The sequence below is a fragment of the Salmo salar genome, chromosome ssa20 (genome assembly GCF_905237065.1).
Source record: "Salmo salar chromosome ssa20, Ssal_v3.1, whole genome shotgun sequence".
In the NCBI taxonomy this organism is placed as follows: Eukaryota; Metazoa; Chordata; class Actinopteri; order Salmoniformes; family Salmonidae; genus Salmo; species Salmo salar.
Window position 1 is genome coordinate 93,672,920 of NC_059461.1, and position 17,500 is coordinate 93,690,419.

General features: G+C 42.2%; 1 protein-coding gene across 10 annotated transcripts in view; it reads left to right on the forward strand.

Annotated features, from left to right (window-relative positions):
- Positions 1-17,500, forward strand: part of tenm4 (teneurin transmembrane protein 4) — a 649,554-nt gene that overhangs the window by 370,641 nt on the left and 261,413 nt on the right. For all 10 annotated transcript variants that reach the window (XM_045704148.1, XM_045704149.1, XM_045704150.1 and 7 more), the window contains one exon: positions 8,972-9,172. In XM_045704148.1, the coding sequence (XP_045560104.1) occupies positions 8,972-9,172 (201 nt within the window). The remainder of the gene's footprint in view (positions 1-8,971; positions 9,173-17,500) is intronic.

A 17,500-nucleotide genomic window follows, 5' to 3' on the forward strand; every position in this document is an offset into this window, starting at 1 on the left:
ACACCCCTATTCTATCTGGGTTTGGGAACCATTAGCTGTATGGTGCAGCAGAGACCCACAAGCACCTCTACCCTTCTTCTCCTACGACCTTCAGCCAGTATGATTAATTACCAGGAGAGACAGTGATGTCAGTTGGACCTAGCCTCTGATCTCTCTGCTTCTCTGAGCCTGGCGCCCCCAAACCATCTGCCTACCGAGAGAGAGAGACCTGGGTTGAGACCCAAATGACACCCTATTCTCTATATAATGCGCTACCGTACTGTATAGTGCAGAAGCCTGCATAGAGCTCTGGTACAAAAGTAGTCCACTACATAGGGAACAGGGTGTCATTTGGGACGTAAGATCTGGAGAGTCCTGGGATCTTCTCTGTCTCATTCTAATGGATCTTTAGAGCCTTTTATGTAACGATGTCCTGGTGCCCACACTAGCTGGAGTAGTTGTCTGGCCGCTACCCCATTTTTCTCCCCAATTTCGATCTTGTCTCATCGCTGCAACTTCCCAACGTGCTCGGGAGACGAAGGTCGAGTTATCCGTCCTCTGAAACATGACCCGTCAAACCATGCTTCTTAACACCTGCCCGCTTAACCTGGATGCCAGCCGCACCAATTTGTCAGAGGAAACCCCGTTCAACTGATGACCGAGGTCAGCCTGCAGGAGCCCGGCCCGCCACAAGGAGTTGCTAGAGCGTGACGAGCCAAGTAAAGCCCACCCGGCCAAACCCTCCCCTTACCCGGACGACGCTGGGCCAAACCCTCCCCTACGCTGGGCCAAACCCTCCCCTAACCTGGACAACGCTGGGCCAAACCCTCCCCTTACCCGGACGACGCAGGGCCAAACCCTCCCCTAACCCGGACGACGCTGGGCCAAACCCTCCCCCTAACCCGGACGACGCTGGGCCAAACCCTCCCCTTACCCGGACGACGCTGGACCAATTATATGACGTCCTATGGGACTCCTGATCACAGCCATAGTGATGCAGCCTGGGATCAAAGCCAGGTCTGTAGTGACACCATCTAGCTTCCTTTGGAGACACCTAGTCAAAAGTTTGGACACACCTACTCATTCAAGGGTTTTTCTTTTCTACATTGTAGAATAATAGTGAAGACATCAAAACTATGAAATAACACGTAAAAAAAAAAATGTTTTTTAAGTGTTAAACAAATCAAAATCGATTTTAGATTTTAGATTCTTCAAAGTATCCACTCTTTATGCCTTTATGACAGCTCTGCATAGTTTTGGCATTCTCTCAACCAGCTTCACCTGGAATGCTTTTCCAACAGTCTTGAAGGAGTTCCCACATATGTTGAGCACTTGTTGGCAGCTTTTCTTTCACTCTGCGGTCTAACTCATCCCAAACCATCTCAATTTGGTTGAGGTCGGGTGATTGTGGAGGCCAGGTCATCTGATGCAGCACTCCATCACTCTCCTTCTTGGTCAAATAGCCCTTACACAGCCTGGAGGTGTGTTGGGTCATTGTCCTGTTGAAAAATAAATTATAGTCCCACTAAGTGTAAACCCGATTGGATGGCGTATCGCTGCAGAATGCTGTGGGAGCCATGCTGGTTAAGTGTGCCTTGAATTCTAAATAAATCACTGACAGTGTCACCAGCAAAGAACCCCCACAAAATAACACCTCCTCCTCCATGCTTTACGGTGGGAACTACACATGCAGAGATCATCTGTTCACTTGCTCTGCGTCTCACAAAGACATGGCGGTTGGAACCCAAAATCTCAAATTTGGACTCATCAGACCAAAGGACAGATGTCCACCTGTCTAATGTCCATTGCTCGTGTTTCTTGGCCCAAGCAAGTGTCTTATTATTATTGGTCTCTTTTAGTAGTGGTTTCTTTGCAGCAATTCGACCATGAAGGCCTGATTCACACAGTCTCCTCTGAACAGTTGATGTTGATGTGTCTGTTACTTGAACTCTGTGAAGCATTTATTTGGACTGCAATTTCCGAGGCTGGTAACTCTAATAAACGTATCCTTTGCAGCAGAGGTAACTCTGGGTCTTCCTTTCCTGTGGCGGTCCTCATGAGAGCCAGTTTCATCATAGCGCTTGATGGTTTTTGCGACTGCACTTGAAGAAACTTAAAAAAGGTGTTGATTGACTGACCTTCACGTCTTAAAGTAATGATGGACTGTCATTTCTCTTTGCTTATTTGAGCTGTTTTTGTTATGTTACAGGCTTATTATAAAATGTATTAAATACATGTTTTTCCTCATCAATCTACACACAATACCCCATAATGACAAAGCGAAAAAAATTATGGTAACCCCTTGACTTTTGGGTATGATGCTACAAGTTTGGAACACCTGTATTTGGGGAGTTTCTCCCATTCTTCTCTGCAGATCCTCTCAAGCCCTGTCAGGTTGGATGGGGAGCGTCGCTGCACAGCTATTTTCAGGTCTCTCCAGAGATGTTTGATCGGGTTCAAGTCCAGGCTCTGGCTGGACATTCAGAGACTTGTCCCCGAAGCCACTCCTGCGTTGTCTTGGCTGTGTGCTTAGGGTCGTTATCCTGTTGGAAGGTGAACCTTCACCCAGTCTGAGGTTCTGAGCTCTCTGGAGCAGGTTTTCATCAAGGATCTCTCTGGACTTTGATCCGTTCATCGTTCCCTCGTTCCTGACTAGTCTCCTAGTCCCTGCCGCAGAAAAACATCCCCACAGCATGATGCTGCTACCAGACGCTTGGCATTCAAGCCAAAGAGTTCAACCTTGGTTTCATCAGACCAGAGAATCTTGTTTCTCATGGTCTGAGAGTCTTTAGGTGCCTTTTGACAAACTCCACGCGAGCTGTCATGTGCCTTTTACTGAGGAGTGGCTTCCTTCTGGCCACTCTACTATAAAGGCCTGATTGGTGGAGTGCTGCAGAGATGGTTGTCCTTCTGGAAGGTTCTCCCATCTCCACAGAGGAACTCTGGAGCTCTAGAGTCACCTCCCAGACCAAGGCCCTTCTCCCCCTGATTGTTCAGTTTGGCCGGGCGGCCAGCTCTAGGAAGAGTCTTGGTGGTTCCAAACTTCTTCCATTTAAGAATGATGGAGGCCACTGTGTTCTTGGGGACCTTCAATGCTGCAGAAATTTTTTGGGTCCCTTCTCCAGATTTGTGCCTCGACACAATCCTGTCTATGAGCTCTACGGACAAGTATTTGACCTCATGGCTTGGTTTTTGGTCTGGCGTGTACTGTCAACTGTGGGACCTTATATAGACAGGTGTGTGCCTTTCCAAATTATGTCCAATCAATTGAATTTACCACAGGTGGACTCCAATCAAGTTGTAGAAACATCTCAAGGATGATCAATGGAAACAGGATGCATCTGAGCTCAATTTCAAGTCTCATAGCAAAGGGTCTGAATACTTATTTAAATGAGGTATTTCTGTTTTTTATTTTTAATACATTTGCAAACAATCTAAAAACCTATTATCGCTTCGTCGTTATGGGGGTATTGTGTGTGAAGGTTTTTATTTATTTCATCCATTTTAGAATAAAGCTGGAACGTAACAAAATGTGGAAAAATTCAAGGGGTCTGAATATTTTCCGAAGTCAATATATATTTAACATTTTTATTTAACCAGGAAGGGCTCATTGAGATTTAAAATCTCTTTTTCAAGAGCGTCCTGGCCAAGATAGGCAGCACCAAGTCATAAAAAAAATTACAGACAAACAACATGAAAAACTACCAGTAATCTAATAAAAACCATAGAATTCACAAGAGTATAACAAAATCAAAAACAGCAAATTAAAAACATTGACAGGTTTAGGGAATCAGTCTCCAGATCATTCATCAGTGATTTAAAAATACCAATCGGGACAAGTTCTTCCAGTTTAAAAGTATTTTGTAAGGCGTTTCCAAGGCGATGGTGCAGAGTACATAAAAGCCCTGTTACCAAATTCAGTTCGGACATTTGGAACAGTTAGCAGGATAAAGTCCAGCGAACGAAGAGACGACCCACCACATTTCTGAACAATAAAAATGCCCAAATAAAAAGGTAGTAAACCCAAAATGGCTTTGTAAATAAAAGTATACCAGTGACTGAGCCTACGAGTGACTAGAGAAGGCCAGCCAACCCTGGTATACAAAGTGCAGTGGTGCGTAAAGGTTTAGCAGTTTAAAATAAATCTCAAAGTGCCATGGTAAAGGGTGTCAATTGATCTCAAACACTGAGCGGAAGCATTCATATATAAAATATCCCCATAGTCTAGTAAAGGCATAAATGTAGCTGATACTAGCCTCCTCCTGGCTTCAAAAGAAAAACAGGCCTTATTCCTGAAATAAAATCCCAACTTCAGCTTCAATATTTTTGTAAGTTGTTGAATATGCATTTTAAAAGAGAGGCCATCATCAATCAAAATTCCCAGATATTTCTATGAGGTTACAACCTCAATCTCCTTGCCCTGACAGGTAGTAATAGGTGAAAGGTTCAGGGGTCTATTTCTGGCTTTAGAAAACACCATTAGTTTAGTTTTGTCAGTATTGAGGATAAGCTTCAATTGGACACAAGGTATGTTGAACAGTATACAAATCAGTTTGTAAGTTCTGGAATGCTTTTGTAAGAGATGAGCCACAGCAGTAAATAACAGTATCATCAGCATAAAAATGAAAAATTTGACATTTTTGTCTAAATTATTTATATAAATAGTGAATTAGAGGGGACCAAGTACAGAGCCATGGGGCACACCATTACAGACAGACATTTTAACAGATATGAGCCCATCAAATTGAGTGCACTGAGTTCTATCAGACAGATAGTTAACAAACCATGCAACTGCATGCTCCGAAAGACCTACACTCGACAATCTCTGCCTCAGTATAGCATGATCAACTGTATCAAAAGCCTTAGAGAGATCAATACAAAGTGAGACACAATGCTGGTTTTTTGTCAAGAGCTTCAGTGATATCATTTAAAACCTTCATGGCTGCTGTAATTGTGCTATGCTTCTTCCTGAAGCCTGATTGGTACATTGATAAATTAGAGTTAGTAAATAAAAACTCTTTTAGCTGTTCACTCACAAGGGTTTCAAGTGTTTTCACCAGGGGTGACAGCTTTGAGATTGGCCTATAATTATTTAAAAGAGTTGGATCTCCCCCTTTTAAAAGTGGCAGGACAAATGCTGATTTCCAGATCATTGGAATTTCATTACATTCCAGGGTTAGATTGAACAGATATGCAAGTGGTTCAGCTATGAAATCCGCTGACAGATTTTTAAAGCAGGGATCCAAAAGATCAGGACCTGCAGGCTTTCTCTGATCTAAGGATTTCAGGGCTTTATGTACCACCTGCACTGAGAATGGCAAAAAGCTAAAAGTTTGACCAGCTCTCACTGGTTCATCCACACAAGGTTGTACAGAGACAGAGGACACTGAATCAAACAGCCTGCCAGATGAGATATAGTGCTCATTGAAACAATTCAGCATTTCAGGACAGGTATTGTATATATAATCAGGATGTATTGTATATATAATCAGGACAGGTAAGGGGATATAATCAGGATGTATTGTGTATATAATCAGGACAGGTATTGTGTATATAATCAGGACAGGTATTGTATATATAATCAGGACAGGTATTGTGTATATAATCAGGACAGGTATTGTATATCTAATCAGGACAGGTATTGTGTATATAATCAGGATGTATTGTATATATAATCAGGACAGGTATTGTATAAATAATCAGGACAGGTATTGTGTATATAATCAGGACAGGTATTGTATATATAATCAGGACAGGTATTGTATATATAATCAGGACAGGTATTGTATATATAATCAGGACAGGTATTGTGTATATAATCAGGACAGGTATTGTGTATATAATCAGGACAGGTATTGTATATATAATCAGGACAGGTATTGTATATATAATCAGGACAGGTATTGTGTATATAATCAGGACAGGTATTGTATATATAATCAGGACAGGTATTGTATATATAATCAGGATGTATTGTGTATATAATCAGGACAGGTATTGTATATATAATCAGGACAGGTATTGTGTATATAATCAGGACAGGTATTGTATATATAATCAGGACAGGTATTGTATATATATAATCAGGACAGGTATTGTGTATATAATCAGGACAGGTATTGTGTATATAATCAGGACAGGTATTGTATATATAATCAGGACAGGTATTGTGTATATATAATCAGGATGTATTGTGTATATAATTAGGACAGGTATTGTATATATAATCAGGACAGGTATTGTATATATAATCAGGACAGGTATTGTGTATATATAATCAGGATGTATTGTGTATATAATCAGGACAGGTATTGTATATATAATCAGGACAGGTATTGTATATATAATCAGGACAGGTATTGTATATATAATCAGGACAGGTATTATGTATATAATCAGGACAGGTATTGTATATATAATCAGGACAGGTATTGTATATATAATCAGGACAGGTATTGTGTATATAATCAGGACAGGTATTGTATATATAATCAGGACAGGTATTGTGTATATAATCAGGACAGGTATTGTATATATAATCAGGATGTATTGTGTATATAATCTGGACAGGTATTGTATATATAATCAGGACAGGTATTGTATATATTATCAGGACAGGTATTGTATATATAATCAGGACAGGTATTGTATATAATCAGGACAGGTATTGTATATATAATCAGGACAGGTATTGTGTATATAATCAGGACAGGTATTGTATATATAATCAGGATGTATTGTGTATATAATCAGGACAGGTATTGTATATATAATCAGGACAGGTATTGTGTATATAATCAGGATATATTGTATATATAATCAGGACAGGTATTGTGTATATAATCAGGACAGGTATTGTGTATATAATCAGGACAGGTATTGTATATATAATCAGGACAGGTATTGTATATATAATCAGGACAGGTATTGTATATATAATCAGGATGTATTGTATATATAATCAGGACAGGTATTGTGTATATAATCAGGATATATTGTATATATAATCAGGACAGGTATTGTGTATATAATCAGGACAGGTATTGTGTATATAATCAGGACAGGTATTGTATATATAATCAGGACAGGTATTGTATATATAATCAGGACAGGTATTGTATATATAATCAGGATGTATTGTATATATAATCAGGACAGGTATTGTGTATATAATCAGGACAGGTATTGTATATATAATCAGGACAGGTATTGTATATATAATCAGGACAGGTATTGTATATATAATCAGGACAGGTATTGTATATATAATCAGGACAGGTATTGTGTATATAATCAGGACAGGTATTGTATATATAATCAGGACAGGTATTGTATATATAATCAGGACAGGTATTGTGTATATAATCAGGACAGGTAATGTATATATAATCAGGACAGGTATTGTATATATAATCAGGACAGGTATTGTACATCTTCTCAACAAGCTGTAAACCTGATTGAATAATGTTCTCATCCTTATAAGTGCTCGCTGCTGTCACACCCTCAGGCATTTCTCTCAGCTGATGATGTCACTTCCCTCAGCTGATGATGTCACTTCCCACAGCTGATGATGTCACTTCCCGCAGCTGATGATGTCACTTCCCACAGCTGAGGATGTCACTTCCCACAGCTGATGATGTCACTTCCCTCAGCTAATGTGTCACTTCCCTCTGCTGATGATGTCCCTTCCCTCTGCTGATGATGTCCCTTCCCTCTGCTGATGATGTCCCTTCCCTCAGCTGATGATGTCACTTCCCACAGCTAATGTGTCACTTCCCACAGCTGATGATGTCACTTCCCACAGATGATGCGTCCCAAATGGCACCCTATTGCCTTTATAGTGGAATACTTTTGACCAGAGCCCTGTGGCCAACCCTCCAGCATGCTTTTACATTTGTCTGCCTGTCTGTCCTCTACTCCTCTCTTCTCTTCTTCTCTCTGTGTCCTCTCCTCTCCTTCTGTCTGTCTTCTACTCCTCTCTTCTCTTCTTCTCTCTGTGTCCTCTCCTCTCCTTCTGTCTGTCTTCTACTCCTCTCTTCTCCTCTTCTCTCTGTGTCCTCTCCTCTCCTTCTGTCTGTCTTCTACTCCTCTCTTCTCCTCTTCTCTCTGTGTCCTCTCCTCTCCTTCTGTCTGTCTTCTACTCCTCTCTTCTCCTCTTCTCTCTGTGTCCTCTCCTCTCCTTCTGTCTGTCTTCTACTCCTCTTTTCTCCTCTACTCTCTGTGTCCTCTCCTCTCCTTCCGTCTGTCCTCTACTCTACTCCGCTCTTCTCCTCTTCTCTCTGTGTCCTCTCCTCTCCTTCCGTCTGTCCTCTACTCCGCTCTTCTCCTCTCCTCTCTGTGTCCTCTCCTCTCCTCTATTCTCTACTTGTTCTCTCCTTCTATCCGTCTTTCCACTCCTCCTGGTCTGTTTTTTGAGTTTTGCTGTGAAGGAAGGTATGTCATTTGCCTGTTCGTAAATCCCCTTTCTGTTCGTCCCAGGGCTCAGAGAGTGCTAGTCGACCCCTCTCCGTAGACATCAGATCCTGTCTGCTTTGTAAAGGGTGCACTAAACACTAAGCCTGTTGAGGCTAGAGCGGTGAATCCCAGTCCCCACTGTGGAGGGTTATTGTTCCCCCCCATGTAGGGATCATCCGCCCCTTGTCCCCTGTCTGTCTAATAGAGATGCCAGGGCGGCCGAGTGGGGGGGCTGGAGGCCCGGGGGGACGGGGGGGGGGGACGGGACACTGGAAACAGCAGAAGACTGGAGTGACTGTCTATATCCTCTGTGACTGTGCTGACTGCGTACCTGCCTAACTCTGTCTCTCTGTCTCTCTCTCTCTCTCTATGTCTCTTTCTCTCTCTCTCTCTCTCTCTCTCTCTCTCTGTCTCTCTCTCTGTCTCTCTCTGTCTCTCTCTGTCTCTCTCTCTCTATCTCTGTCTCTCTCTCTGTCTCTCTCTCTCTCTCTCCCTGTCTCTCTCTGTCTCTGTATATCTCTCTTTCTCTCTATTCCAGTGGACTGCCTGGACCCTACCTGTTCTGGACGTGGGGTTTGTGTGCGTGGAGAGTGCCACTGTTTCGTGGGCTGGGGCGGGTCTGGGTGTGAGAGCACCAGGGCGTCCTGCATGGACCAGTGTTCCGGACACGGAGCCTTCCTGACAGACACAGGAACCTGCAGCTGCGACCCCAACTGGACCGGACACGACTGCTCCACAGGTCAGTGGCTATATAAATATATCTTAACGTCTCAATTTAATAACACACTGAGTATACCAACTATTAGGAACACGTTCCGACTATCGAGTTGCATCCCTACTACCCACCTTTTGCCCTCAGAACAGCCTCAATTCGTCAGGTTATGGACTGTACAAGGTGTCGAAAACATTCCACTGTGATTCTGGACCATGTTGACTCCAATGCTTCCTCATTAGTTGTGTCAATTTGGCTGGATGTCCTTTGGGTGGTGGACCGCGTTCTTGATACACACGGGAAACTGTTGAGTGTGAAAAACCCAGCAGCGTTGCAGTTCTTGACAGTTTCAAACCGGTGCGCTTGTCTTGCAGTCCAAGTCTCAATTGTATCAAGGTTTAAAAATCCTTCTTTAACCTGTCATCCTCCCCTTCATCTACACTGATTGAAGTGGATTTAACAAGTGACATCAATAAGGGATCACAGAGTTCACCCAGATTCACCTGGTCAGTCTATGTCATGGAAAGAGCAGGTGTTTTAATGTTTTGTATACTCAGTATATCTAATTAGTACTGGACCGGACCTCAATATATCTTCATTCTTCAGAAAGTATTCATACCCTGTGACTTAATCCACATTTTGTGTGTTACCGCTGAATTCACACACAATACCCCATATTGACAAAGTAAAAATATGTTTTATTTTTTTAAATTTTTGCTAATTTATTGAAAATGAAATACAGAAATATCTAATTTACGAAAGTATTCACACCCTTGAGTCAATACTTTGTAGAAGTGCCTAAGGCGGTGATTACAGCTTTGAGTCGTCTTCAGTATGTCTGTAACAGCTTTGAGTCGTCTTCAGTATGTCTGTAACAGCTTTGAGTCGTCTTCAGTATGTCTGTAACAGCTTTGAGTCATCTTCAGTATGTCTGTAACAGCTTTGAGTCGTCGTCAGTATGTCTAACAGCTTTGAGTCGTCTTCAGTATGTCTGTAACAGCTTTGAGTCATCTTCAGTATGTCTGTAACAGCTTTGAGTCATCTTCAGTATGTCTAACAGCTTTGAGTCATCTTCAGTATGTCTGTATCAGCTTTGAGTCGTCTTCAGTATGTCTGTATCAGCTTTGAGTCGTCTTCAGTATGTCTGTATCAGCTTTGAGTCGTCTTCAGTATGTCTGTATCAGCTTTGAGTCGTCTTCAGTATGTCTGTAACAGCTTTGAGTCATCTTCAGTATGTCTGTATCAGCTTTGAGTCATCTTCAGTATGTCTGTAACAGCTTTGAGTCATCTTCAGTATGTCTGTAACAGCTTTGAGTCGTCTTCAGTATGTCTGTAACAGCTTTGAGTCATCTTCAGTATGCTTCCCTGTGGCTCAGTTGGTAGAGCATGGTGTTTGCAATGCCAGCATGGTGTGTGCAACGCCAGGGTTGTGGGTTTGATTCCCACGGGGGGCCAGTACAAAAAAAAAAATGAAATAAAATTAAAAACTGTATGAAATGTATGCATTCACTACTGTAAGTCGCTCTGGATAAGAGCGTCTGCTAAATGACTACAATGTAAATGTAAAATGTATGTCTCTAACAGCTTTGAGTCGTCTTCAGTATGTCTGTAACAGCTTTGAGTCGTCTTCAGTATGTCTGTAACAGCTTTGAGTTGTCTTCAGTATGTCTGTAACAGCTTTGAGTCGTCTTCAGTATGTCTGTAACAGCTTTGAGTCATCTTCAGTATGTCTGTAACAGCTTTGAGTCGTCTTCAGTATGTCTGTAACAGCTTTGAGTCGTCTTCAGTATGTCTGTAACAGCTTTGAGTCGTCTTCAGTATGTCTCTAACAGCTTTGAGTCGTCGTCAGTATGTCTAACAGCTTTGAGTCATCTTCAGTATGTCTGTAACAGCTTTGAGTCATCTTCAGTATGTCTGTAACAGCTTTGAGTCATCTTCAGTATGTCTGTAACAGCTTTGAGTCATCTTCAGTATGTCTGTAACAGCTTTGAGTCGTCTTCAGTATGTCTGTATCAGCTTTGAGTCATCTTCAGTATGTCTGTATCAGCTTTGCAAATCTGGATTTCATTCTTCCCTGCATATTTTCTCAAGTTCTGTTAAGTTAGATGGGGAGCGGTGAACAACAATCTTCAAGTCTTTGCACAGATTTTCAATTGGATTCAAGTCTTTGCTTTGGCTGGGCCACTCAAGGACTTTCACATTCTTGTTCTGAAGGCCATTCCAGCGTTGTGTTGAATCTTCGCCCCCAGGATAACGTCGTTTGCACTCTGAAGCAGATTCACATCAAGGATTTGCCTCTGTTTGGCTTCATTCATTGTTCCCTCTATCCTTTACCAGTCTCCCAGTCCCCTGCTGCTGAAAAGCCTCCCCATAGCATGATGCTGCCACCACCATGCTTCACGGTAGGGATGGTGTTAGGCAAGTAATGAGCTGTGCCTGGTTTTCTCCAGACATAACGTGTTGCATTCAGGCCAATCAGTACATTTTTTGTTTCTTCAGACCACAGAATCTTTTTCCTTATGGCCTGAATCTTTCAAGTGCTTTTTTGTTAAACTCCAGGCATGCTGTCATGTGCCTTTTTCCTCAGGAGTGGATTCCGTCTATCCACTCTGCCATAAAGCCCAGATTGGTGAATTGCTGTAGAGACTGTTGTCCTTCTGGCAGGTTATCCCATCGCAGCCAAGGATCTATGTAGTTCTGTCAGAGTGGTCACTGGGTTCTTGGTCACCTCCCTGTCCAAGGCCCTTCTTGCCTGCTTGCTCATTTTGGTCGGGCAGCCGGCCCTAGAGTCTGGGTAGTTCCATATTTTTTACATTTTCCAATGATGGAGAGCACTGTTCTCTTGGAAACTTTCAACACTCTAGAAATTGTTTTATACCCTTCCCTAAATATATACCTCACCACAATTCTCAGAGCTCTACGGACAGTCCCTTGGACTTCATGGTATAGTTTCTGCTCTGACATACACTGCGTACAACTGTGGGACCTTTATATAGACAGGTGTGTTTCTTTCTAAATCATGTTCAAGACTGTTTTCTGCGGGTCTGTACTCCTGAAGTTGAACACTGTTTTTGTGCTTGCCAGTTAGCTACCAGTTCTCAGCTGTTAGCAGCCAATGGCTAGCAGTTCTCAGCTGTTAGCAGCCAATGGCTAGCAGTTCTCAGCTGTTAGCAGCCAATGGCTAGCAGTTCTCAGCTGTTAGCAGCCAATGGCTAACAGTTCTCAGCTGTTAGCAGCCAATGGCTAGCAGTTCTCAGCTGTTAGCAGCCAATGGCTAGCAGTTCTCAGCTGTTAGCAGCCAATGGCTAACAGTTCTCAGCTGTTAGCAGCCAATGGCTAACAGTTCTCAGCTGTTAGCAGCCAATGGCTAGCAGTTGATTGCCATAATTCTTTTGAGTCATTACTGAATTTATTATATTTAATATAATACATCAAACGTTAAACCTCTTTAAATAATTAATTGTAATTCATGGTAACCTCGTAAACAATGATTCAGACCCGGAGTTTATTTGGAACAGGTGTGTGTATTTGCTATTAATTAGGGACAGGCGCCTATTTGAGACTTCGTTTTAATTAAAGTTTTACGCTAGTTTTTAAGTTCAAGATAATCCTTCAAAAATTGGATCCGACTGAGGTAACTGCTGGGTTCTTGTCAGAAATAAACATGAGTGATTATTTTTAATCGTGTGTGTGTGTGTGTGTGTGTGTGTGTGTGTGTGTGTGTGTGTGTGTGTGTGTCTCTGGTGTGTGTGTGTGTGTGTGTGTGTGTGTGTGTGGGGGGGGGTTTATGTCCAGAAAATTGTTGTCGCTTAACATGAAAGCACCAATTATCCCCATCACCAGAAGTAGGCTTCAGCTCTACTTCTCTACGGCAGCAATCACAGCTGATTTTACTAATAAGTGTGGGTCTTCTGTCCTTGTCCGACTGGCTTCTCTCTCTGTCTCTAAACCTCCTCACACAATGGGCTGCGTCCCAAATGGAACACTATTCCCCATATACAGTAGAACACACTTTTTTTTTTTTTTACCAGAGCCCTTAGGGGCTGTCCTCAAACGTTGTGCACTATGTAGGGAATAGGGTGTCATATGAGACACATCAATGGTTTGTTTGCAGCCAGAGAAAATGAAGGGCACAAGCAAAGTGAGGATCTTGTCAGAGACATGCTCTAATTTAAGTTAATGCTGCTTCTAAAGTATTTTCTCTCCATTGGCACCAGGCTCAGTGCCAATTGTTCTGCTTCTATATATTCCTGCTGTGGTGTTGTCTAGCTGGATGTAACCCCTGTGGTGTTGTCTAGCTGGATGTAACCCCTGTGGTGTTGTCTAGCTGGATGTAACCCCTGTGGTGTTGTCTAGCTGGATGTAACCCCTGTGGGGTTGTCCAGCTGGATGTAACCCCTGTGGTGTTGTCTAGCTGGATGTAACCCCTGTGGTGTTGTCTAGCTGGATGTAACCCCTGTGGTGTTGTCTAGCTGGATGTAACCCCTGTGGTGTTGTCTAGCTGGATGTAACCCCTGTGGTGTTGTCTAGCTGGATGTAACCCCTGTGGTGTTGTCTAGCTGGATGTAACCCCTGTGGTGTTGTCTAGCTGGATGTAACCCCTGTGGTGTTGTCTAGCTGGATGTAACCCCTGTGGTGTTGTCTAGCTGGATGTAACCCCTGTGGTGTTGTCTAGCTGGATGTAACCCCTGTGGTGTTGTCTAGCTGGATGTAACCCCTGTGGTGTTGTCTAGCTGGATGTAACCCCTGTGGTGTTGTCTAGCTGGATGTAACCCCTGTGGTGTTGTCCAGCTGGATGTAACCCCTGTGGTGTTGTCCAGCTGGATGTAACCCCTGTGGTGTTGTCCAGCTGGATGTAACCCCTGTGGTGTTGTCCAGCTGGATGTAACCCCTGTGGTGTTGTCTAGCTGGATGTAACCCCTGTGGTGTTGTCTAGCTGGATGTAACCCCTGTGGTGTTGTCTAGCTGGATGTAACCCCTGTGGTGTTGTCTAGCTGGATGTAACCCCTGTGGTGTTGTCTAGCTGGATGTAACCCCTGTGGTGTTGTCTAGCTGGATGTAACCCCTGTGGGGTTGTCCAGCTGGATGTAACCCCTGTGGTGTTGTCTAGCTGGATGTAACCCCTGTGGTGTTGTCTAGCTGGATGTAACCCCTGTGGTGTTGTCTAGCTGGATGTAACCCCTGTGGTGTTGTCTAGCTGGATGTAACCCCTGTGGTGTTGTCTAGCTGGATGTAACCCCTGTGGTGTTGTCTAGCTGGATGTAACCCCTGTGGTGTTGTCTAGCTGGATGTAACCCCTGTGGTGTTGTCCAGCTGGATGTAACCCCTGTGGTGTTGTCCAGCTGGATGTAACCCCTGTGGTGTTGTCCAGCTGGATGTAACCCCTGTGGTGTTGTCTAGCTGGATGTAACCCCTGTGGTGTTGTCTAGCTGGATGTAACCCCTGTGGTGTTGTCTAGCTGGATGTAACCCCTGTGGTGTTGTCTAGCTGGATGTAACCCCTGTGGTGTTGTCTAGCTGGATGTAACCCCTGTGGTGTTGTCTAGCTGGATGTAACCCCTGTGGGGTTGTCCAGCTGGATGTAACCCCTGTGGTGTTGTCTAGCTGGATGTAACCCCTGTGGTGTTGTCTAGCTGGATGTAACCCCTGTGGTGTTGTCTAGCTGGATGTAACCCCTGTGGGGTTGTCCAGCTGGATGTAACCCCTGTGGTGTTGTCTAGCTGGATGTAACCCCTGTGGGGTTGTCCAGCTGGATGTAACCCCTGTGGTGTTGTCTAGCTGGATGTAACCCCTGTGGTGTTGTCCAGCTGGATGTAACCCCTGTGGTGTTGTCTAGCTGGATGTAACCCCTGTGGTGTTGTCTAGCTGGATGTAACCCCTGTGGGGTTGTCCAGCTGGATGTAACCCCTGTGGTGTTGTCTAGCTGGATGTAACCGATGTGGGGTTGACAGAGCCTGAGCTACATATTTGACTTATACAGCTGGGTTCAAAATATACATTTGATTTCAAATACAGTTATAGCTGTGCTTGATTGAGAATGCGCAGTGCAATAGACCAATGGAATTGTTCCAAAAGTTCAATCCCCGCCCATCTGTTTAGCGAGGCAGAGAAAACAGTCTTGTCTAATGAGGCAGAGAAAACAGTCTTGTCTAATGAGGCAGAGAAAGCAGTCTTGTCTAATGAGGCAGAGAAAACAGTCTTGTCTAATGAGGCAGAGAAAACAGTCTTGTCTAATGAGGCAGAGAAAACAGTCTTGTCTAATGAGGCACTCACCTCTGATTGACCAAAAAACCCCAGAACAATTGATTACCAATAAGATTTAAAACACCAAGCTGTCTTAGTGTATAGAAAAACAGTCCTTCTGGTGATTTCTCTCTGCTTTCGTTATGTCAGACAACTGATGTGATGTTGGTACAGAATGGGGTCTGAACTGAACGAGGAGGTCTGAAATTAGATTTTAAATGAGGCTTTGCTTGGTGTACAGGGGTGAGTCCCAAATGGTACCCTAGTCCCTATTCGTTATGTAGGGAACATGTTGTCATTTGGGACAAACTCTCACCAGTTCCTTTATGTCTCATTAATATGAAGCAGACAGGCTGACCTATTAGGTAATCCTGGGGATTTGGAGGGGAATGGACAGTTCAATTAGTGATGGGTGTGCATAGCAGCAGTATGGAATAACTGCATATGTATAGTATAACAGCAGTATAGTATAGCAGCAGTATAGCATAGCAGCACTATAATATAGTATAGTAGCAGTATAGTATAGCATAGCATCACTATAATATAGTATAGTAGCAGTATAGTATAGCATAGCAGCACTATAATATAGTATAGTAGCAGTATAGTATAGCATAGCATCACTATAATATAGTATAGCAGCAGTATAGTATAGCATAGCAGCACTATAATATAGTATAGTAGCAGTATAGTATAGCATAGCAGCACTATAATATAGTATAGTAGCAGTATAGTATAGCATAGCATCACTATAATATAGTATAGCAGCAGTATAGTATAGCAGCACTATAATATAGTATAGTAGCAGTATAGTATAGCATAGCAGCACTATAATATAGTATAGTAGCAGTATAGTATAGCATAGCAGCACTATAATATAGTATAGTAGCAGTATAGTATAGCATAGCAGCACTATAATATAGTATAGTAGCAGTATAGTATAGCATAGCATCACTATAATATAGTATAGTAGCAGTATAGTATAGCATAGCAGCACTATAATATAGTATAGCAGCAGTATAGTATAGCATAGCAGCACTATAATATAGTATAGTAGCAGTATAGTATAGCATAGCAGCACTATAATATAGTATAGTAGCAGTATAGTATAGCATAGCGGCACTATAATATAGTATAGTAGCAGTATAGTATAGCATAGCATCACTATAATATAGTATAGTAGCAGTATAGTATAGTATATCATGGTATATTAGAACAGCAGTATAGTATAGTATAGTAGCAGTATTGTATAGTACAGCAGCAGTATAATATAGCATCAGTATAGTAAAGCATAGTAGCATTATAGTATAGTATGGTAACAGTATAGTTTGGTAACATTATAGTTTGGGATCAGTATAGTATAGTATAGTGGCAGTATAGTATAGCAGCGGTATAGTATAGTATGGTAACAGTATAGTTTGACAGCAGTATAGTGTAGTAGCAATATATTATAGTAACATTATATTATAGTATAGTAGCGATATATTATATTATAGCAGCAGTATATTATAATAACTGTATATTATATTATAGTATAGTAGCAGTATAGCATAGTATAGCATCAGTATAGTAGTGGTATATTATAGCATCATTATAGTATAGTAGCAGCATAGTACAGCAGCATTATAGTATAGTATAGTAGCAGTATAGTATAGTAGCAGTATAGCATAGCAGCAGTATAGTATAGTAGCAGTATATTACAGCAGCAGTGTAGCATCGGTATAATATAGTATGGTAGCAGTATATTGTAGTATAGCAGCAGTATAGTATAGCAGCAGAATAGTCTAGTATGGTAGTGGTATATTATATCAGCAGTATAGCAGCAGTATAGTATAGTGGCAGTATAGTATAGCCACGGTATAGTATAGTATGGTAGCAGTATAGTACAGCAGCAGTATAGTACAGTAGCAGTATAGTATAGTGGCGGTATAGTATAGTATGGTAGCAGTATAGTATAGTATAGTGGCAGTATAGTACAGCAGCAGTATAGTATAGTATAGTGGCAGTATAGTATAGCCGCGGTATAGTCTAGTATGGTAGCAGTATATTATAGCAGAAGTATAGTATAGCAGCGGTATAATATAGTATGGTAGCAGTATATTATAGTATGGCAGCA